General features: G+C 38.9%; 1 protein-coding gene across 7 annotated transcripts in view; it reads right to left on the bottom strand.

The window, feature by feature from the left end:
- Positions 1-23,372, bottom strand: part of LOC126375270 (RNA-binding protein Pasilla) — a 114,794-nt gene that overhangs the window by 68,289 nt on the left and 23,133 nt on the right. For all 7 annotated transcript variants that reach the window (XR_007567550.1, XR_007567549.1, XR_007567551.1 and 4 more), the window contains one exon: positions 14,039-14,185. Coding sequence is in view for 4 of the 7 variants with exons in the window: in XM_050022200.1 (XP_049878157.1) it covers positions 14,039-14,185 (147 nt within the window). In the remaining 3 variants the exon portion in view is untranslated. The remainder of the gene's footprint in view (positions 1-14,038; positions 14,186-23,372) is intronic.

The raw sequence follows: 23,372 nt of genomic DNA, 5'->3' as shown, positions 1-23,372 counted from the left end.
ATATGGGGACCGTAGCCAGGAAAGTCACTAATTCGGTGAATAGTTTTACTTTTAAATAAGACTAAAAAAGTCGACAGAGTTGATAGTGAAACTATGTGAAAGTTATTCTAATAGCTTCACGGCGTTTCCCATGTGGGTTAAGTTACTAGGGATTGTACAACTTACATTAGTATTACAATTAACAAAAACAATGCTTGTGGTTGGAAAGCAATACACTTCAAACTGTGAAATGATTCGTAACTTATACCGTAAACTGTTATGTGGTTTCAAACCAGCTACTATTAATAATTAATAATTAATTAACATGGTTCACTTCTAACGACGCGGTTTTCTCTATTGATTGAACGTAAATAACAAATATACATCCACTCCAGCTATGTTTAAGTCGTATGTGGTAGAGGGCTAGTCCTATGATCCTAATATGAATATGAATTCATAAAGTCGAATTCAATGCGTTACAGATTCCGATGTGGTAGTAGTTTTACAGTAACACCCCTTTCACACGGCAGTCCAGTTTTTAACAGGATCCCGTTTTCTGCAGGATCCCGTTTGATGGCGAATATGTTTATATGCTAGCGTTCACACGAGCATCCCGCATGCGGGATCCTGCAAAAAACCGATCCGGTCGAATTGTGCCGTTCGGTTTTGTCACTAGAAACTGGATCCGAAGTCCAGTAAGAAGCGGGATCCCGTTTAATCACACATATATTTTAATAGCGGTGTTCATACGGCAGTCTAGTTTTGCTGGACCAGCTTTTTACTGAATCCTGCAAAACTGAACTGCCGTGTGAACACAGCGTCCATTTTAGCAGGATACCGTAAAAAGCCGATCCTGCAAAACTGGACTGCCGTGTGAAAGGGCTGTTAGTTACATAATGGTGCTAATTCCTGCAGACGTCATCTAATTTTATTTTAAGTTACACCTGTCATTTTCTTATCCGCTGAAAAAGAAAGGGACGGGTAATCGACAGCCATAAAATTTATGGAACACACGTCAATTTTAAGCAGTAATCTAAAACAACCGTCTAAAAATTTTACATCGGCCAATAACCCGACAGAATTAAGTAGACAGCACGTCAAACGGATTGCATACCAGCGATATGCCTATTTGATTCGCCCAGGCTATTCATTCGTTTTAAAATTAAATTGTCGACAATCATATCCGTCCCTTTCGTTTTCGGCGGATAAGAAAGTGACTTAAAATAAAATTAGATGGCGTCTGAAGGAATCGGGGCCAATATGTAATTTAATTTTTGACGTTCAAAAAGCGCTGACTATGTAAGCCCATTTTGAAAAATATTATTTTTTTGTTTTTTTTTTAATGATTCAGAGCCCGAGCTGGGATTTGAACCGGTGTCACTACAATAACACAAATCGCATAAATGATTGTTACAAACTAAGTTTAAAGTGACTATTGTCTTTGTTACCTATTCAAAGGTGAATTAAAACAATGATTCAATTTGAGTGACGAAAATGATAGTTTTCCGGAAACTTTCGATTGAGGAGTTCTAAAGGTGATATTAATAAACTAATCTCAGCTTCGAGACTGCTCTCAAGATCATGTCAATATAACAGTTCTTATATAAAAACAGGGACTTGAGCATGCTCTTGAGGGCAGTCTCAGCTGAGATTAGTTTCTTAATACCAACCTAAGTCACGCAGTATAGATAAGCTTATGCAAATTCTCTGAATCACTGTTTGACTATTGACAACAACACACAATGTAGTGTATGTAGTACGTAGAAATCTTTACAACACCTGAAACAACCCTACGACCCACATAAAGGGTGGTATTAATAAATTAATGTCAGCTGAGACTGCCCTCAAGACCATGCTCAAGTCTCTGTTTTTATATAAGAACTGTCATATTGACACTGTGTTGAGGGCAGTCTCAGCTGAGATGAGTTTATTAATACCACCCATAAATGCACTCCTATTTTGCACCTGGGAAAGAGAGCCTAAGGAAGTCCCAGTTGCTTCGATCCTGACACATTTCTAAATATCATATCATACACGCGCGCCGGTCAAAGTAGATCGTACTAAACTTTTTTAAAGACATCCCAATTTGTTCAATGTACGTCCTTCTAGGTCTTCCTCTGCCAGCCCTACATTCTTCGCCTTATTTACCGCTTTCGTAATCCTATTATCCTTTATCTGCACCACGAGTCCAAAACATCTTAACATACATACATACATACTATTTCTATTCTATTCTATTCTATACATTGTTTGAGGTCTACGCGGTTATTATCATGATTAAAACCGGGTTCTTAACGCGTTAAAGCAAGGATATAAATATTCTCCCAGACTCCCAGTCATCTTAACATTCCCTTCTCAACCTGATCACACCAAATCTATATATGAGATATAGGCTAGTTTCCAACTAGTCAAATCAGTTACTTTTTTCTAAACGTCAAAACACGAAATTACTATGGAATTTGTATGAAAAAGCACACTGTGACGTCATAGAAAACGTGATAAAATGTCGGACTTATTATTACGTTTTTCTTGAATAAAATTCATAAATAAGTTAAATAGAAAAAAGAAAATGTTTTTCGTTAGTTTTAGATCTGTCCTTATTTAGTAATCAGAATTTCATTATTTATCTAGAACTTAGTACAAGACCCAATTAATTAATACATGTGCTAACAATTTCGTGAGACATCTGTCATAGTCATGTGATAGTTAATAGATGCTAGTATACAAGCATTTCCACGTTACTTGAAGCGGCTCGTGTGAACGGGCTTTTATACAATAACACGGCTAAATACAATAGGTATAAGATTACGACTGGAGGCGCAGAGAGTGAGAGCTATTCAAGTCGTGGGTGTAACAGTGGGCCGCCAAGGCCGAGGGGACAGATTATCACTATTATCCAATTATGCACGCTATTGAGTTATTGTACTACTTCACCTCGACGTCAGTCCGTCCGCTTTACGTAAGCGACTGAATATTTCAGTCGCTCTGTTCCAGTCGTTTAGCCTGTAAATAATAGTGCCTACTTGAAAGAGCTCGGGGGCTCTTTTTGTTTGCTTTAACTACGTCGGTTGTTTAAGGAAATGCGACGATTATTTGTTGTTGTAGTAACTGGTAGCATTGATTTAAAAAAAAAACATCATTAATGACTCCCACTAACAGCCCTTTCTAATAATCTATCCATATCCAAAATAAGTGTCAAAAGTTATTTTAATAAGCGAAAGCTATGCATAGATCATCAACACAAATTTAAGAGCCACGCTCTTGTCCGTGTAGCATTCTCCATGCTACTTTTTAGGGAAACATGTGGCGAGTGCGATGGCGACCAAAGTAGTCTATTTCAAAGCCGTACTAGGACTGCTGTCCTCCGCCTCTGAATAGTACTGACAGTTACTGCTGCCCTCTGTCAGGTTCCAGGTTACAGTCCCTGGGACTCGCCTCTTCCGTCCTGCATTGCCGTACCGATAGCTCCTATCTCCGCCTCTGGAAACGTTGAAGTCTACACCCCAGGGCAAGGGTTCTACGTTATACCCCGTAGGTCTGCGTAGGTAAATAATTGAAAACGACCACCAGAATACCAGAGTATGAAATATAATTAGCACCTAGACCTACAAATAAAAATGCAACCAACATAATTAAATCACTCGACAGCGGTTCCACAAGAGAAGCCATGTGGGACCGCTAGCATTAACTTTAAATGGCCCATATATATTATGATAATAACACTATTAAGCTGGTCATCTACACACCGCCATGTGGTGGCCCCGAACTATAGCGTAGTGAAGTCACGTTAGCGCCGCCTTTTTGAAAAATCACATTCTAATGTCATTTTCTTCAACAAAACCACGATTTCTATCAATTAATTTCAATCCGAGTAAAAATTTAGAATTTTGTGAATTGAAACTAACTAGCGTATGTATTGACACCAGGGTTGATGGGATATGTCATTGATCACACAACCCACGCCAAAGAAGAAGCGGCGCAAGAATTTTCATAATCATTTATAGTGACACAGTGCTAAATACATACTTAAATACACATAGCACACCTCACATCAACATACATACATACATACATAAACTCACACCTATTTCCCACCGGGGTAAGCAGCGACAATGGAATTCCATTTGTTTTAAATTCTATTACATTACGCGACTCCTCGGGAACGATACGAGGCGGGGCTAAGATTTCGCTATATACAGGGTGTTAGTGACATCGTAACAAATACTGAGGGTGATGATTCAGCTCATATATGATTCTGAGCTAATATTACTGTCGAAAAGTTTAAAAAAAAATGTATTTTTTTTTAAATTATTTTCAATTTCATATTTTTGCGACGGAAAATTTCACTTGATATCAACTCATATTCATGTTCTGAATAACTTAAAGTGTTCGTTACGATGTCACTAACACCCTGTATTTAACATAACTACGCGACGCATCGTGCCCGATCAATGTAATAGGGCCTTTAGGAACAATAAAAAAATACAAATACAATAATAAAATAATAAAAGCGCCATGTGGATACAATTTGTAGTACCTACTGGCAGTCTATTCCAGTAAGAATCACGGCAAATACTTTGACTACCGGTCTTGTCAGAAAAATGTATGACGTATATGAAAACGGAATAACGGATGAAAAAAAGTGTGTCAAAAGTCAGTGTCGGGGGAATGTTTTGATTACGTCACGTCACGGTACGTGACGGTATTAACTTGAGCATTCACGTGGAAAAAAGTACAATTTCAAAAAAGTATTCCGCGGGAAATATTCCTTTTTGTGCATTTATAAGACCCATGCCATTCGCTGTGTCAAGTCAGGGGAAACGTAGGATGAACATAGGGTGGCCGTTTCGAAATTTAACTCCTAATAAAAAGCCGGACATATCAAAAACGTACGGACATTTTAGTCGGCAAATAAAAACACCCACGCGGGGAGATTATCAATTTATCAAAATGTTTTGCCCACAGTTATAAAACCGGACGCCATCTAAACAGAAGACTGAAAGTCTGGATATATTCGGACGGATGGCCCTTTACCGGCAATACAACTTGGACCTCTTTAAGGCAAGAGTGAATAGGCACTTTCTAGGTAAGCATCGACCACATCATTAAAGCAATTCATCTAAAAAGCAACATTAATTTTACATTTGCGCATATAAAATAACTTTTTAAATGAATTGTTTCAACGTAGCCTTTTAAACCGCCAGAATTCAGAACTCGTATATAAACGTTTCGCATCTCTTCAAACACTCTGAAAGGAAGAAACACTTGCATACAAGCCCATTTGTTATAAACCAAGGGTATGGTATTTGGCAGGCCAGGCAGGTATTTTAATAGACTTGTCATATCGGTGTCGCCGCCTATCGAGCGTCGCGAGCCCCGTGTAACCTCAATATTTGAACTCTGGAAACATCCGAGCTTAAACAAGTTATAAAACCACAAACATTACGCCATTGCTAATCAAAACGAATCACTTTTTCCACCAGCCAAGTGTGAAGCGGCGTGGCCGTCTTTCCACCGACACGCGACCATCGCGACCATTATATAATCCAGCCAATATCGCCCGCAAAACCAATACTCAACTCTATCACCTACAAAACAAGACCCAGTTCTTTAAAAAGCATCAGCAATAAAATTTGCTTAGCAAACCAAAGCAATCTGCAGCTAACAAAGACACAGCTCATCTTTATCGCCGCGGCCTAGAGTTCATAACGGTTGGAAACTGCTTCGTTTCAAGTTTAAAACATGGTGTGATGATGGGTGTTTTGTTATTTCCAGGTCAAGGTCATTCGCGTGGCTATTTCCACTGCAGCTGACGTTGGCAGTGACAGGTCCCCGTTGACAGCACATTTGACAACTCTCATTATACATCTTCGTTTTGTGACAGCTAGGAATGACTTTTCTAAAATTGTCTCTAGCACGTTGAGGGGAATTTGGGAAATGTTGCTTTGAAGTGGTCAAGGTGAACACGAGGACGTAAAATAGTAGCGAAAAAAAACTTTTACAACAATTTGTTGGTTGAGCTGGATCGGGTTTATGCGAATATTTAATAAAACACATAATACTGTTGCAAGTGATGACTGATGCCGCGTGAACTCGGTATTATGTGTTTCAGTATTAATAATGACCGCGTAAACCTCAAACAACGTATAATACTTAATAATTTCGCTAATTTAACACGAATTGTTAAGAGTGGTAATATTCAGGTGATTTAGAACGTTAATTAGATCGTGTTGGTTCATTGCTTCATCGCACATTGTTGCTTGATTAGTAATGACCAAACTATCGGTCGAAATGCTTTCGGGTCACGTAATACAAAAGTAAATGTTAATTATCCAAACGTCAATAATCATCCTATGTTAACGCAACATTCGGCTAAACTGATATTTCTTATGTTATATATCAGGTTCTTCTTCTTTGCCTAAGCATTCGTCATGCCGGTATGTTGTCCACAAAATAACTTTATTATTACTTAAAACTGTTAACATATCTATGTTAGTATAACTAACAGTTATACACTCACTTGATATTTCGGTGGCTGTGACATCAGCGGTGATGTAAATATCGTCGACCTTGGACTCGAGAGCGCGGCAGGTTAGCCTTTTGACTCTGTTTACTACATCTGCAACATCTCTGATCACATCTAACCACTGTTTTCCTCAAACGTTAAGATTTGTTATTCATATAATCATCAGTGTATGAAATCATCCTTGTGTAGTGTACACAGATTCTTGAGTCTAAATTTATCTAAATTGACATTTATTTTTGTTGTTGTCACGCGTTTGCTTGGCGTGTGTCAATTTCGTGTGTTTTCTACGTGACTAATGATTATTTCACGGGGTTTCCAAGACTTGTGCCCGATTAATGGCAATATATTCGCCTCTATTACATGGGTCTTAAACGTAGCTGGCGTGAAGTAGGTGTACTTATATAATATCCTATAACAACTCTGCTTACCCCTTCTCGGATATCTGGTGCTATGATGCTCGTCGTCTCGTGGACTAACTCAAGAAGGTTTAAATAAGTATTTTCCTAAATTCAGCTGCATCCGTAACAGGTATTTTTAGATATTTCAAATATGAAGAAAGACGGTTTCGGAAGTCTTTTGGATATAGTTGCTACAAAGTCTGATCAGTGTGTTGACAAGTTTACAATATCTAAATGTGCAGTCACATATGTATGGGTATGATAGCTACCACGTGAACATGCTAGCCAGTGGGTGTGACATATACAACGCCACCGCCATAAATATACACCCAGACAGTATTAGGAAGAAAAACAGCGCCAAATAGTGATAAAGTGCACATTTTCCTTTTTAGTTCATGCTATATTTTGGACTTTCTACGAGGAAAATAGATATATGATATGAATACTTCATTGGATGGAGAGTGGTTTTGTTTTAGGCTAAACCATTTTATATTCATATTATATTTTACATTCGTTGCTGTAGATCTGTCGCATCTTTCCCACAATATCAATTTTACTAAACTTTTTGGCAAAAAATAAAATAAACTTGTCAACAATAAATCCCTAAAGAACAGAACCTTCTCACATTTGAATAAATCCCTTATTAAACAGTTACTTACACACTTCACAAAAAGGATGAAGAAGAATTTAATCTGAAGATAGGCTCAACAAACAAGGCACGTGACGAAAGTGCCCCGGAAATGTTCAACGGACAGAACGAGAATGTAAGAATTGCTTATAGCTGGGATCCGGATGATAAACGGGTGACCCGGATAACCGGGCCGGGGGGACCCAGGTAGGACCCCCAGGACCCCACAAGTGCTTAATAAACCCTTTGTCAGAAAACATTGGGACATGGAAAAGGGCATTCGTTGCTGACGAATTTAGATGGATAGTTTGGAACTGTGTTTCAGATAATTTGCTATTTGTGAAGTGTTTGTTGTAAAAGCAACACTTCAAAGTTTTTATTTTTTGGAATATAAACTTGCCAATGGTGTATATTCAATCTGCGAAGGATATTTTTGTAGATTGCCTGGAGGGTCTCGGTAAAGGCTTCATTCTCGCGGCCCACTTTACAAGTACACGTTTATCAGTTACAGCCTGTAAAATTCTGTAATTTCACAGGCATTCTAGAAGTGGAACAGTTCTTTGTTAACAAAGCGAGTCCTGGCAGGAATCTGCTTTAAATTATCTGGATTTGTACTTTTATCTCGTAAAGTTTTCGCTTTCAAAACGATTCAAACAACGAGGGTATCCTGGCTTAATCTAATTATTATTTAGGTACCGTAGTGATAGGTATTTCCATTGTTCATTTTAAAATAATTTAAAACCCTCACAGTCTGGGACCGGGATTTAACAAGAGTAATCTGTTTTTGTTGAATAAAGGCCACTTTTTCACAAATGGCTTTTGCAGTTACGTAAATTTTGAGTTTGAAACGAGTGCTGTATCGTGAATTAACGTGAACCGTTCGATGTTCAACGTCAAACAAAAGTTTTACATTATCTTCACATTTACATACATTTGAATTTTATATCGAACGAACAGTTTTAAATTCACGATCAATACAATAATAGAATGATTTAGGTTTAGATTTAACATTCTTGAATACATGTTTCTTGTCTTTGCTTACGTCAAATCAAGTTACGTAATATGACCTACCCTATTAGACCAACCGGAACTGGCGTACCCTAATTGTTATCACTCCGTTTAAACCCACTACTTTCCTCATCACGATATTTTTTTCTCACCTCCTTATAACCAATTTCTAACAATTTGCAAACAGACAGAAACATTTTCTGTTTAAAGAGGCTCGCACCTTTGATTACGTCACCGACGTTTTTAGCAGGACGGAGCGTGTCAAGGTGAGAGGTTTTCATAACTATGTGTTAGATTATCGACGGTGATGTTACATTTTGTTTACATGAACAGCCTACATAAATATGTCCTACAGCTTGGCGGACTGTTGGCGCTAAAATACTCTATTTCAAAATCTCCTTAGTAAACAAAAAAACTTTCAGAAAGATGTCCCTAACGCAGGACGCAGGAAAATGAATGTTCCAATCATTTTGATCAAGATATTTCTATGTGGGAGTAATGTCCCATTTTGTGAACGGAACCTTTTGCTATCAGACATTTTGAGAAAGGGATGTTCTCCAACCCCTGGCAGTGGTCAATAGACAAAGATAAAAGCAATACGTAAAGTTGGGGTTATTAACGCGTCAGAGTATTGAAGCTCTCGAATGTTTCCGGCACTTAGCTTAACGGCTATTGATGAATGTCAGCACAGCAGTCGGCTCCGACACCTATAACCTACAAAGTATACTCTTTGTTAACTTTCACGAAATTGCAAGTAGGTAGGTGTAATGTTCCAAGAGAATGTACATTGGTTCTATTAGTAGCAGTAACACAAATAAACATCCAATTAGATATACAATCAACATAAGTAATAGAAACCGATACGTAAAACACGCAAGTCGATTAGAATGCTTTCATTCTTACTAATTTAGGTGATCATAAGTAATCATTCAATATTAAAGTCGCGACAAAACTACGTATAATAACTTTACCGTAATATTTAGTAGATTCCTGTTTCGTACCAAATACAACGTATGAAACTTATAATTACATATATTAAAGTTACCAGATTCGCCACGTTGGCTTAATCGAGTTCCCGAACACAGGTGGAAACATTGCCCCGAAATAGCCAGAGCCTTATTTACAGTGAACACAAACTTTGAAATTACTATGGTCTTCATAATTGTAAAACGAATGTATAATGGATGTATAATGTAAATATGTCGTGTGATGGCTTTTGGGTATCGATGTATTCTGATTGGTCGACCCTAGCAACAGTATGCACAGCTGCTCACGAAATCCAATTTTAATTGGGGTCTTCGTTACGTACGGTATGCTGTAATTTTTGATATACATTGATGTTATACACGACCTCTCTTTACTTCTATCTGTTTAGCAGTACCTGTGCAGATATGAATATCGGACGGATCGTAAAACTGATTCTTTTTTTAAAATCACTAATGATGTAACGTGTTAAGGATCCCAATAGGAGAAAAATATGTTCATGATATTGTGTTATATTTGAGTTAAAATAACAATAAATGAGCGTCTATGATCTTTGAACAGTAAAGTGAAAAGTAATTTAAGGACGTTGAACTCTGTCGCTGTTCAGCGCTATTCAACGCTTTTACTACCTTTGATCATAAAACCTGATCAGTACATTGTAACGAGAGATTTTTCATGAATAGGATCATGTTTACTTGTTAATGGTGTAATATAAAAGGCTGATGACAAAAGGCTACAGACTCATAACGATCCATGAATAGATATCAATTACGGGCGAAATCCTCCAAATTATGAAGGCGAAAAAACTCAGCTGTCATCAAGAGAAATTAAACGCCATTTGCGTTCAGCGAGTTCTTCAGACATTACCACAAATGAAATGGAGGATTAAAAGAAGCGTCCTCGAAAAATATTTACAAGAAGTTTGGGAATTAAAGCTAAGGCTTTGCCACTTGTAAAGATTCTCGTCTCAGTTGTGAGACTTCCCAAAAAGATATTTATATATTTTGAGATTCTCAAAACTTTCGAAGCCTTATTAAAACTTGCCAGAGTTGGCTTGCCTTTACCTAAAGGTGCGCGCTTATTTTTATCAAATCAAATTATGTATATTACTTTGTGAGTGATGAAAATTTCAAATACCCACCCACCGTCCTTAATTATGTAAACAATCCAGGAATTTTATTCTGCTTTGAACAAATTTGTATTTACATAAATTTGGTTTGTTTTATGATAATTTATTTATATTTTTCACACTTTGGCTAACAGATTGACAGTCTTTGGTGCATTTCTTTTTTAAAATGCAAGATAAATGTGTTATATAGGTGAAGAGAAGCCCTACCAGATAGGGTGTAATTTTTATAAAACTGTGGCGGGATTATTTCCCTCACCAGACTTTGTAGGATGTACCTGTCAAGTTTAAGTCCATAAGCGCAATGTCCGCTTCAATACCTCAGAGAAGGATTACGTCGCCTTTTCAGGCCTCCGCCCCGTTCGAGTGGCCCTCCATTCGCCTTGGAGCTCTGAATACGAAGCTTATCGCATCACAACGCGTGTCAGACAATCAGTTGATTGGAATTTATTACTTGCGTTGATTTTCTTTATGGTGCGGTGTCATTTAATAATTATAGTGTCACGCTTGTATCCCTGTAGGTATCTGGCACACAGGATTTGTGCCACGTGACAAAGTCAAATTCAGTGGTCTTAGAGCCCAAGTCGGCAGTCAAACCTGTGACAATACGATGTAAAGAAAATCTACAATAAGTTACGTAAACACAAGTGTTTTATTTTATTACATACAGACGAGTTAAAATAGCGCGATGTACATGGCAACATCCAATAAAAAATAAAATGTGGAATTTTTAACATACCACTAAAGGCTTATAATAAATGTAATATTCGTAAGTAAATAAATTGCCAAACCAATGAAAATAGAGCTCCTGTTTTCAACTGAAATGTTTTTTGACACCTGATTGAGTTTCGCATTCACAAATTTCGCCACAAAGACGTCTCCAGCGGACCGTAAATGGAAGATAGATCGCCAAAGCAGGATCATTCACGAGCGACACGGACGACTATTAAATGTGAAATGAATGCTTGACAACATTAAGTCAGAAATCATAAGACTGGTAAAAGCTATTTAACTATGAATGGCGTCTATTTTGTAGGATTCTAGCTGTTTCCATTTTGTTTACGTAAGTAATACTGAAGATGGAGTTACAAGTGGGCCAATAAAGGATCGCGAGCGCTATGCTCACGATCCGGAGGTTACAAGTTCGAATCCCAGTAGGGACATATCATAAGTCATCCCTAGTTTGGTTAAGACAATACAGGATCATCCGATGGACCGTAAGTAAGATGATCCATGCCGGTCTCGGCTACAATTTACTTAAGTAAGTAAGCACTCGTTACATGAACCAAGCCATGCTTTGCTGGCTCTATAGTAACCGTGGTTTGATGAGGTCGGTCATGGACCTCACAACTCTCACGAGAGGAGATCGCTTCTTTGATATTTTTTATTAAGTTTATTGAAGCCAGAATTTTGAGTCTGTTAACATTTTTTGTGTTCACATTTTGTGGCGAGTGGAGTGTACTGCGAGAAAATGTAGATTTTATTTAACAAATTGGATTTGTTTGTGTTTGTTGCCTGGCGTTCAGTACCTGGCGCGAGAAATGGCCACCTCATCAGGTATTTTATTTCAGCGAAAATTAGAGCTTTTAGAGTGCCAAACACATCTCTCCTTCAGATGTCTAGTCTGCAGATCGTGAGGATAATGTAATGACAGCCATCCACACCCGTTCAGTATCAGCTGGTAATCGATGCAGGCTGTTTGCTTACAGTTAATTGAAACCTGAAACGAGCGAGCTAATTGGAATCAGTCTGAACACCATCAGTGGTCTAAGAATACCACTTGACATCACACTGGGTGTTCTCTGGTTGAGTTTATTGCTCAACATTGCTCAATATTGATACTGTTGATGTAGGTTGGATTGGCCGTTGGGAGAAATCTTGTTATCTAATTGTTAACAAGAGAAAAACTTGAAGGTTTCCGACTGACCGAAAGACCGAATTGAATTCGTATTTTTTTAGTAATTACGTCATTTTGGCGTATTTGTCGTTTTATGACGCATTTATGTTTGTTTACACTTAAAGATGAATATTTAATAAGTATAGCTGACGAGGAGTGGGTACACTTAACACCTTATACACCTCTGCCTATCTCTGGTACAGGTGCATTGCTATGTTATATTATGTAAAACCGTAGTTTCAAATCGTGCTAGACTGAATTACAAGGAATCCACTCTGAGACGCAAACGTTTTAATCATCGCAAATACAGCAAAAACTCGAACAAAAACAGCAAATAATTCCTTTTTTGCGCACAACATGTATATCTATAGTCGCAGTATACTTCGTAAGATCAAAGTTAGTACGCATGACTTCACATCTCGAGTGTGCTTGGCAATGGATCTATTTTGTATCCCTTCCTTGTAAAGATGCGAACTTGATTTTCCTTATATTGTCCTCTACGCCTACACTACGATCGCTCAGAAAGTGAAAGCGGAGATACAGTTTAGATATTAATGCCACCCTGTGAATCTTACGGGTTTTTAACTGTATTTGTAGTAGAAATTTTATGATTTGCCTTTTAGCCAAGACGATTATAATATTATTATGGTCAAATTACTAAACTATTTATTTGAATGATTCCTCGCAAAATGTAGACTAACTTATTTACTTGTAATCTGTCGTTGTCTGTTTATACTCGAGAATTTTTTTGATTGAAAATACGATGTTGAAATTTCAAAATGTAAATCTGGGTGCTTTTCTCGAAGCGTAAACTTGACTGAGCAAAACAGTAACAGGTCTAAGTTACTTGACGTAAAGGCAAAAGGAACTACTGTAAAGTTGGCAGCCGATTAAGTGGAGCTTCTCCAAGCAGGGCACTTAGTGGAGCCCCCGGCGCTATTGATTCACGAGCAGCGCGGCAGCGTCTCTACGCACTGAAGTACATCATTCCGGTGCCCCAAATTATTGCCGAATTGATTTCTCTGTTTTGCTACAAGAAATAGAGCGAGATGGATATACTCGCAAGCGTTAATTGGAACTCTTTGTTTGATGTTTATTATTTTTCGGCAAGAGGTCGTTTAAGCGGAGTTTAATCAGAGCGCTACTAGATTTGCGTAACACTGACGTAATTATTCTAGTCACAAAAACAATCGTTACTGAGGCGATTTCGTAAAAAGTAGAGCGACTAAAGGGCTTTCAGACGACCTCGTTTCATTGTCCAGTTGGACAGGTCACTAATCTGAGATTAGGTGTTAATCATATAATCTGTCTAAATATGACGCTCGTTGATGAAGCGAAAATTATAATCCTTGAAGTGACCGAAACAAAAAACCGTTTACCGTATTTTTGCATATTTTAGAAAGGTTGTTGTTGTTTCATATCTCTTTAACATAAAGACCAATCTAAAAAAGCTCAGTTCAAGAAGGGTTAGTAACCACAGGCTTAAACTTACCAGGATAGAAGTCATGTGACTTGGACATCTTGACTCTGGCACCAGTGTCCTTCTGCAGCTGGGCGATGGTCTCCCCGCCCTTGCCGATGATGGCTCCGGCCACCATGGACGGCACCAGAACCTTGAAGTGGTATGTCGGCTCCACGGCTGCGGAAATAAAAAAAGTCAATTGCTGTTTCCAGAAGCCAATCAACATGAAAATGGAATTACACGTTCTGCTTATGATGTATTATGTATTTGCGATAGAAAGAATATGATGCAGTCTGCGGAAAATAATGTGCTGACTGCCAGTGCTTGTATGGATCGAGAGTGGATGTTCAGAAGATTCGAAAAGATTAAATGTTTCCATAAAGCATTATAATTACAGTGTTACCATCTGATATCCGTGACGATGTAAATGGAACAACAAACTAATAAGTAACATGATCGTACAGTTAATGTTAATGTTACGTAACTTCATAGGAAGAACGTATTTAATTGAAAGGAACAAGAGGTGATTTCAGACGATATTGAGATGAAGACATCGCATTCCAATCGTCTACTGCAGTAATTACATTTGCTAATAAAATAATGGATGAATTACAAGTTCAATATTGCGAAATGAAAGCTTCTCTTTGATAAAATAAGATTCCTTCATCTTGTCGGTAGCGACAGTTAGGAACTTTGAAAGAAATGCTGTGTTTTTAAGGCATTAGCAAAGAGAACACGTTGTTTGAAAGACTAACTTTCCGAAGACCTTAAAACTTTTTGTCCGTTTCAATCTAAAGTTACGCTTCGCCTCGCCGCAGCCACAACGTGGAAATTGAATTCTATTAGCACCTTATTTCTTGGCATTTTAAGATTGTAAAATATCGTCGTGAACATATGCTAATTAATCATCTTTTGTTAAACAATCTCGTGTGGCCTTTAGCGGACGTTCAAGGTAACTTGACAAAAACACAGCACATCTTTCTAACAGATAATATTAAATAATTGAGGTTTTATATGTGAACCGACAATTTTGAAATATAAAAAGACATTTATGATGAATTAAGTAATAAAACCTCAATGCTTTATGCTAATTTCTGAAGAGGACCAGCGAACAAAAGCTCTTGCAAAATAACAAACGTACATTTTGGTCGCTCGTTTCAAAACTTCACTGTGATGCGTCAGTACGGAGTGCACATTATGTATGCACGAGTATGTATGTAGGTACACACCGGGTAGCCCTGTGCTGATGTCAGTTGAATGTGTATGAAACATTCTATTGACATTGAAACTACTTGTTAGTGCCAACATTGGCCGGCTGGCCCAATGCTTGGCCGAACGTTTGCAGCAGAAATTATAATTTGAATAAGTACCAAACACGTGTAGATAGATGTTTAATTTATACAAGACATTCTGAATGTCTCTAAGACATTGAAGCCAAGAATATTAAGAGATATGTTACAAGTTTATATTAAGGCAACATTACAGCTGAATGTTATTCATGCATTGTCGAAACACCTATTTAATGTAAAGTTATTTTCTAAAGTATAATATTCAAATGAATAATGAAGCGTCTTGATGCTTCGGTAGACATTGTACTGCGTAATGAGTTTCCTTGCGAACGTAATAGGACCGTCACACCCTATAAAATCACCGTTAAGTTTTCATCTTTAGAGGATAACAAAGGCGACAGCCTACGAAATAATGACACATTAATATAACACAAAAGACATCACCTAAGGAGAGATTCTATCTATGACAGAAAACGTGTTGTGACGTACTCCAATCACTAGATTTTCAGAAAATATTAAATAACAAAAACTGGTCAACATTTTTTTTAACGTTTCACTCGCCTAAATAAATTCCGCTCCAAATTCCTCTTATGAAATTCACGTAGCAACGGAATTTAAAAACGATTCCTGTAATCCCACTAGCTTTTGAGAGAGCGAGAGTCCATAAATTTCAACTGTGCGCCACAAAACATGGCTTTGGGTCCAAATATCCATATAAATCAACGGAAACAGGGATTTGTTGGAACAGATAAACGATCAGAAATAATGGTGAATGGAGGCCTTTAATATGGCATCGTTACATAGACGACCTCCGATACTGGAAATGCATCCTAGTCTGGTATGATGGCCGCAGTATGATCATTAACATTCCAATCACGCTTGCTGTCATCTAACGGAATGAGATTTATAATCGACAATAACAATTTGGATGTTCAAGCAATGGAATACGTGACGCATGGTACACATGCCACACGTGTTTTACTGTTATCATAAATAAGCCATTATTTTTTAATTGAATATGTATTGGGTCGAGAAATTAGTTGTAGGTGGTGATAGTAGAGACATAGAGAAGGCGCTGTGGTTCCATAAACCGATGGCAACGAACGACGCCAGGCATATGCGACACAATTTCACAATGTGGCCTATTTAAAACCATTCGCAGAGATAATGTCATCTACATAGGAAAATGTAGCCGTGCACAAAGGGCTGGCCGTCCGGCCGTCGCCCACGTCCAATATGTTTCAATTGAGAAGCATCCCACCGGCGCCTGTCTCCGTCCGCCGGGCTCCGCAGTCCGCCGGAACGTGCGCCTCCACCTGAGACTTCGGTCAAAACAACTTGGCAGGAGCTCAAAGCGAAATCAAAGTAACTTATGTGTTTTCCAGTCCGGGTGCGTCCCATGGAAAAGGTCAAAAGGAATGCTTTAGTGGTTTTGCGCTATCTTTGTAGGAGCTTGTCAAAAGCTTTTGGCCTTTTTACAGTGTAGTATAAAGCAAAATATAGTGTTGAATTTAATAAAACTGAGTAAAATTGTCCCTGGAGTGCGCGTACTTCTCGTAAATAGGCTGTGCGTCGAGGACACAACTCGGAAACATTATACAGGCAGTTTTATTGCATCTGTCATTTCAATTGACCCCAATCCAGACAAAGCGAGTGTCAAATCACCTGCCAGTATTCAGTGTACAGAAGTCAATGGCTGTAACAAAATGGATTGTTTTCGAGGCTCATTTGCCTGGCACACTTGGCAAAATTTCAAAAGCTTCTTTTTTTTTTATATGTTTTATAAATTGCTGGAAGACATAGTACAAGCGGAAAAATCTAATCAGTTCATAAGTTACGTATTGAGAAAGGGCTATATCAATTCTTTGAAGTTGTAATTCTTGTTCCTTTGAGAATTGACCCTCGTTTCACTCTTGTCTTCGACATTATTAAATTGACCAGTTCCAGGGGACGACCTCGAAGAGGTAAATTTTCATGAACGATTTTAAATTTAAAATTTTACTTCATCTGAAAAAGTTGACCTAGTGCCAGCTTTCTCGATTTACGAAAACTAGTTGGTTCGACAATCTGTTATGTATTACATTCATGCTTTTGAAGCCTTCGGCCTAGTTGGCCGGGGTCCAAAAAGTTGCGATCCAGCTGACGGCGTTTTGCCCATGCCTTGTTAGAGACCCTTGAGTTAGGAACTGAGTCTACGTGTAATCCGCCAACCGTGTGAATATTAGTTTAGGACGACACCAGATGTACGACAACGTGTTTCGCGCGTAATGACGATTGACCGTAATTATCCGCCTTGTACGACTAGAGACGAACAAGTAATATTGTATCTTGACTAACAAAGAAAATACTCGAGACTTAGCAATAAAGCTTTCGAGTAGACATTACATTTATTTTATGAGACATTATTTTGTCGCAAAGCTAATAGAAACAAGTCAAAGCTTCCATGACCTATTGAAGTAGGTCAATACGATTGTATTGAGTGAAGCTATAACATCAAAGTTGGAAATCACTGCAGTGAAACACCTGCCAAAACGATGACATAGTCCCGCGGTTCGTGCTTGGTATATGTTAGGCACTGCATAGCGCCGATACCGACCGCTAACTCCCGGACGGCACGAAACACATAAAATCCACTGAGATTTATTTTATTTCCCTTTGTATCTACTTCTATATACTTTAGCTTTCATGTTAACAGTTTAGTAGCCGAAAAATCCCACTTAGGCGTCCAAACGGCCCGACAGAAGAAAAAGGTGGTCCTGAGGGTTACTGGGGTTAGGGGGTTACTTTTTGTCAAGATTTGTAACAGCAATATCCAGAAGCGAGACGTAATGGTGCTCACTGCCCCTCAGGGAGCTTGAGTTCACAAAAACAATTGAGATTCAGTATTTATTACAAGTGCAGATACAGTGACGCAATCTTTTACTAAGCTACAGTTGATGACAGCATTTATTAAATGTCACGATGACTAAACCGTGACTGGTCATTTATCGCCCATATCGAAATACAATACTTTTTTAAAAGTTTGAATAATATTAAATGTCAGATATTACTTTGCGCAATGGAGAATATCTTTTACATTATTTTTTTCAGCGGATGTCGTAAACGAGGCACGGAACACATTTTCCAGTACATTAGCCTGTCTATATTTCGATCGTTTTATATCCGTGAAGGAGGTCATTTGAATGGGGTCTACTAAACTTAAACGGCACCTTGGCTGGAATTAAATACACTCTATCTACATAACTGCTGAGCTATTTGAATATGCATCGTGTTTGCCGAGTGTGGTTGTCACGACATCAGTTAGCCTTGCAGTGTGCACTCAAAGCCACGGTTGCGGTTGTATCGATTCACAATTCAACTCACCGGTTGGTAACGACTAACGACACTGATTATAGAGCACTGCAGATCTTGACTGGCTAAGGCAATAATGGCTTTCTCGGCAATCTTGCCTGCCTTAACTATAGTAGTGTTTGAATTTGAGACCCATGTTTAAGTAGATGCGATCATGCGAGGAAATTATTTAATAAAGAAACGAATTCTCGGTCAGTGAGTGATTGGTATAAACACAAAACGCAATTTTCAAATATAATAATTCTAGCGTAAAATTGTGCTGTGTCGATAGAGAGTGATAGATATAGAATCAGACTACCAGTCAGCCATTTTTGAATACAAAATTATAGCCGAGAGACGGGCAAATAAAATACAGCTGCTATTATACTAAATATTCTTCTTCAGCGGAATCTCGGTGATATATTCATAGCGGATTATAGTGATGCTCTGAACAGACGCGACTGTCTCGTACAACAACTGACGTTTCATTTCCCGACTCCCCTCACCCTGGTGGCTCGTACTCATTTACATACAGCCAAATATGTATTTCAGATAGCTGTATGGAAATTGAAGAATATCCGTCCAAAGTAACGAGGGACATTAGCACAGTTTGCTGAAGTAGAAAAGAGAAATTGTCATTCTACAAAAGAACGAGCACAAAAAAATAAAAGAGAATAAATATCATATCATTAACTCGATTAAAAATGTTGGAATGAAATTAGAAGACAGAGCGGTGGGATTTAAAAATCTAAATTACATTTTGAATTGGACTCCAGCTCTCGCCGTCCTTGCCAACAAAGGCAGCAAATTGTCATTTAACCAAGTTTCGTTTTAACTGGGAGTTCCGGTGACGCCAAACTAGGACACAACCGCTAGTTCAACCTAATCGCTCTAATTAAACTAAATTCAGGAGTAGGTAATAAAATGGTGGTGTAATTAAAACGCATTTGTACGCAAATGTGCAGAGGCTTAGTATTCAGGGCAAATTGGGCATCGGAGGACGTCTCTCACCCCCCTCGTGAATCTGTACAAATGAACTTTCCATCTCATCACGATAGCTCCGGGGCATTCAAGATTAACTCGAGGGAATTCGAGCAATCTCCAGATTTATAAGGCAGCCGATTGTATTACCAAAGAGAATAATTCAATCAAAGCTATCGATAAGTTTAAATTGGAAGCAACCCAGGATAATTTCGGAGTTTCATCACAGATAGCAGAAGAAGGCGTGCGCTTGCCGAGCAACGCTACATTCGCGACTTGCTGCGTGGGCTTTATTGCTTTTTAATTAATATAAAACGTGTCATAACATAAACCAACGAAGTTAGTAATTAGATGCGACATGATTTCATTAGCGAACGTGAGCGCAATATCTGGTTCATTAATTACTTCCACGCCCAGTGCGGCTGTCGATGGAGCGACCTTCAGCTGTAAAACGAATGCGGAAGATTATGATTCTGCCTCAGGGCAATACTGATCATTCCTATCGTCCAAACAGTAAACAAACATACTGAATCTAAAGGACCGAAAGTCACGCACGATGAATAATAAAATTGTTCAAATTCTTTATGGCTAAATGTTTTCAAGGTAATGCCGAACTGTACAGATACAACCCATCGATATAAAATGAGAACCCGAGTTTAAAATGTGCTTCCCTTTTCAAAATTCGAACAAAGCGGTAATTTACGTTAATTATATTTTATCAGTTTAAGATACTCTAACAATTGAGAAATTACGACCGAGATAACGAATATGAATCAACAAGAATATTTTGTTTGTGTCAAACTTATGAACAAATTGTAATGCAAAAAAAGTGACAGTTTAATCGCAGTTTAGAATTCCAAGCGGGGTATTATCGTTATCATATTATCGTTTTAATTGCTTGTTTATTTTGTTATAATTGAAATGTAAATAGCTTTAAGATGATGCAAGCAGAAATTCCTGAATTCGCTCAAATCAATAGTCACGTATATTCTATATCAATACATTATTTTCGCCTGAATCATCAATTGTAGCGTAATGTTTATTTGCAACCGATAGCAATCTTGTACATAATATTAGTAAATCTTTCATAGGCAAGTAACCAATTTAGCCTGTCTGTCAGAAGGCGTGTCCGCGTGATGGACGACGTGGCTTGCTGCTGCTACCTATGTATTAGCAAAACCTTGGGTTTAGCGATCCTCGCCTCACTCCTATCTCAAATGTCTGGGTTAATAGGCCAAATATTTCAAATAAATATCTCATGAATACGTTATATTTTGCCATTTATCTTGTTAATATAATGTTTATTTATGGAATGGTCGAATATGTTTATACAGAAGGCATTTAACGCATTTGAAAGCTAGAAGTTTACACAAATATACACAACTAGAATGTAGATACATTATTATTAAAACTTAAATACACTTCCAAACCGGACAAACAAAGCTATTCAGAATTAACAGAGCCTAATGATGATGACGGCTAAGTGAGAGTGGGCTATGGACGCATTAGTTAAATCTACGTAATGCTGCAAATTAGACTGGAAAATTAAAAATCAATAAGTGATCAAATATAGACTATAATGCAGCTTACATGCTTGACAAGTTGGATCATAAGAGGAACTATTTGTCTCTGTCAAAACTTTCCAGACCGTGACGTTGATAATGTAAGCGGCTTTAACAGCTTGAGCAGTTTCAACTTCAAGTTAAAAGGCAACCTTAGAACATGGAAAATCAATAGCACCCCTGTCAACGTTGGGTGAAATCCTGCATACCAAATATTGGAAAATACATATGTAAAGCTGAGGCAATAAATCACGTTAGATCGGATCGTTCGTCAGCCGACTGCGGCGGGTTATCGTCGCTATCTAAAATTTGAACCGACGAGTGACGACATCCAAATGGTCATTTGCGTTCCAACATACTTCATCCATTGGAGAATCTCAAGTGTGATTTCGTTAAGTAGGTTTCTTTGAAGAACGATAGAGTTTTAGGCCCGTATTTATAAACCGCTCTTATCTCTGAGATCTATCTTGAGTGAGCTCTTAAGATGACGTCCTTATTAATAAACGGAACTTAAGTGCGCGTTTAGGGTTACGATATCAACTGAGTGACGCCGTATTAATAAACGAAACTCGGCTCTCAAGAGTGCTCTCAAGTTGTTACTTAAGATCGTGTTTGCTGAGTGCCGTCAAACCGTGACTTGAGTGCGGGTTTTGTGATCTCGCGATAATGGAATTAGAAAATATTTTACAAGAAATCAATTATTACGACGATTTAGATCATTACGACGATTTGTTATGGCAAGATGCGTATCGTTTGCCAAAAGTTTATATCAGGGACGCCGAAAATCCCTTTGAAATGCGAGCGGATCGGTTCCAGAAAAGATACAGATTCTGCCAAGAATCTGTATTGTTTATAACATCGTTACTGAGAAGTGACTTAGAAAAACAGGACAACAGAGGTCTACCGATTGCTCCGGAAATAGCAGTTTTATTAACTCTGAGATTTTATGCTACAGCGTCATTTCAGGTAAGCTAGAATTTCATCATCATCATCAGCCGTATGACGCCCACTGCTGGGCATAGGCCTCCCCCAAGGATCTCCACGACGATCGGTCCTGCGCTGCCCGCATCCAGCGGCTTCCCGCGACCTTCACCAGATCGTCGGTCCACCTTGTAGCGGGCCTACCCACTGAGCGTCGTCCGACACGTGGTCGCCACTCCAGAACCTTTCCGCCCCATCGGCCATCGGTTCTCCTCGCTATGTGTCCTGCCCACTGCCACTTCAGCTTTGCAATTCTCCGAGCTATGTCGGTGACTTTAGTTCTCCTGCGGATCTCCTCATTTCTGATTCGATCCAGCAGGGAAATACCGAGCATAGCTCTCTCCATTGCCCGCTGAGCGACACCGAGCCTCCTCACGAGACCCATAGTAAGCGGCCACGTCTCACTGCCGTAGGTCATCACTGGCAACACGCACTGGTCAAAGACTTTCGTCTTGAGACACTGAGGTATTCTGGACGAGAAGATATTCCGCAGCTTCCCGAACGCTGCCCATCCGAGTTGGATCCGACGAGAGATCTCTTTCTCGAAGTTGGACTTACCTAACTGGATTATTTGTCCTAGGTAAATGTACTGGTCTACAACTTCGAGTGTAACGTTCCCAACCTGAACTGGAGTGGGTGCGACATGGTCGTTGGACATAATTTTTGTCTTTGCCATGTTCATGCTAAGACCCACTCGTTGGGATGCGTTACTGAGATGCTCGAGCATGGTGTTCAGGTCTTCCAGGGTCTCAGCCATTAGGACTATATCATCGGCAAATCGAAGGTGCGTCAGGTACTCGCCGTTGATGTTGATGCCAAATCCTTTCCAGTCCAGAAGCTTAAAAATATCCTCCAATGCAGCAGTGAACAGTTTCGGAGAGATGACATCTCCCTGTCTCACTCCTCGCTGCAGTTGGATCGGATTAGAGCTCTGGTTCTGTACTCGAACTGACATAGTGGCATTTTGGTAGAGGTCCCTTAGCACTTCGATGTACCTATGGTCCACTTGGCACCTCTGAAGAGACTGCAACACAGCCCAGGTCTCGATCGAATCAAAGGCTTTCTCATAGTCCACAAACGCCAAGCAAAGTGGCAAATTATACTCTTCGGTCTTCTGTATAACCTGCCGCAGCGTATGGATGTGGTCTATGGTGCTAAAGCCTTTTCGGAAACCGGCTTGTTCGGGAGGCTGGAAGTCGTCAAACCTGCAAGCGAGACGAT

This window comes from Pectinophora gossypiella, chromosome 18, assembly GCF_024362695.1.
Source record: "Pectinophora gossypiella chromosome 18, ilPecGoss1.1, whole genome shotgun sequence".
In the NCBI taxonomy this organism is placed as follows: Eukaryota; Metazoa; Arthropoda; class Insecta; order Lepidoptera; family Gelechiidae; genus Pectinophora; species Pectinophora gossypiella.
Note: the sequence above shows the minus strand (reverse complement) of the source record. Positions and strands in the feature narration are given on the sequence as shown.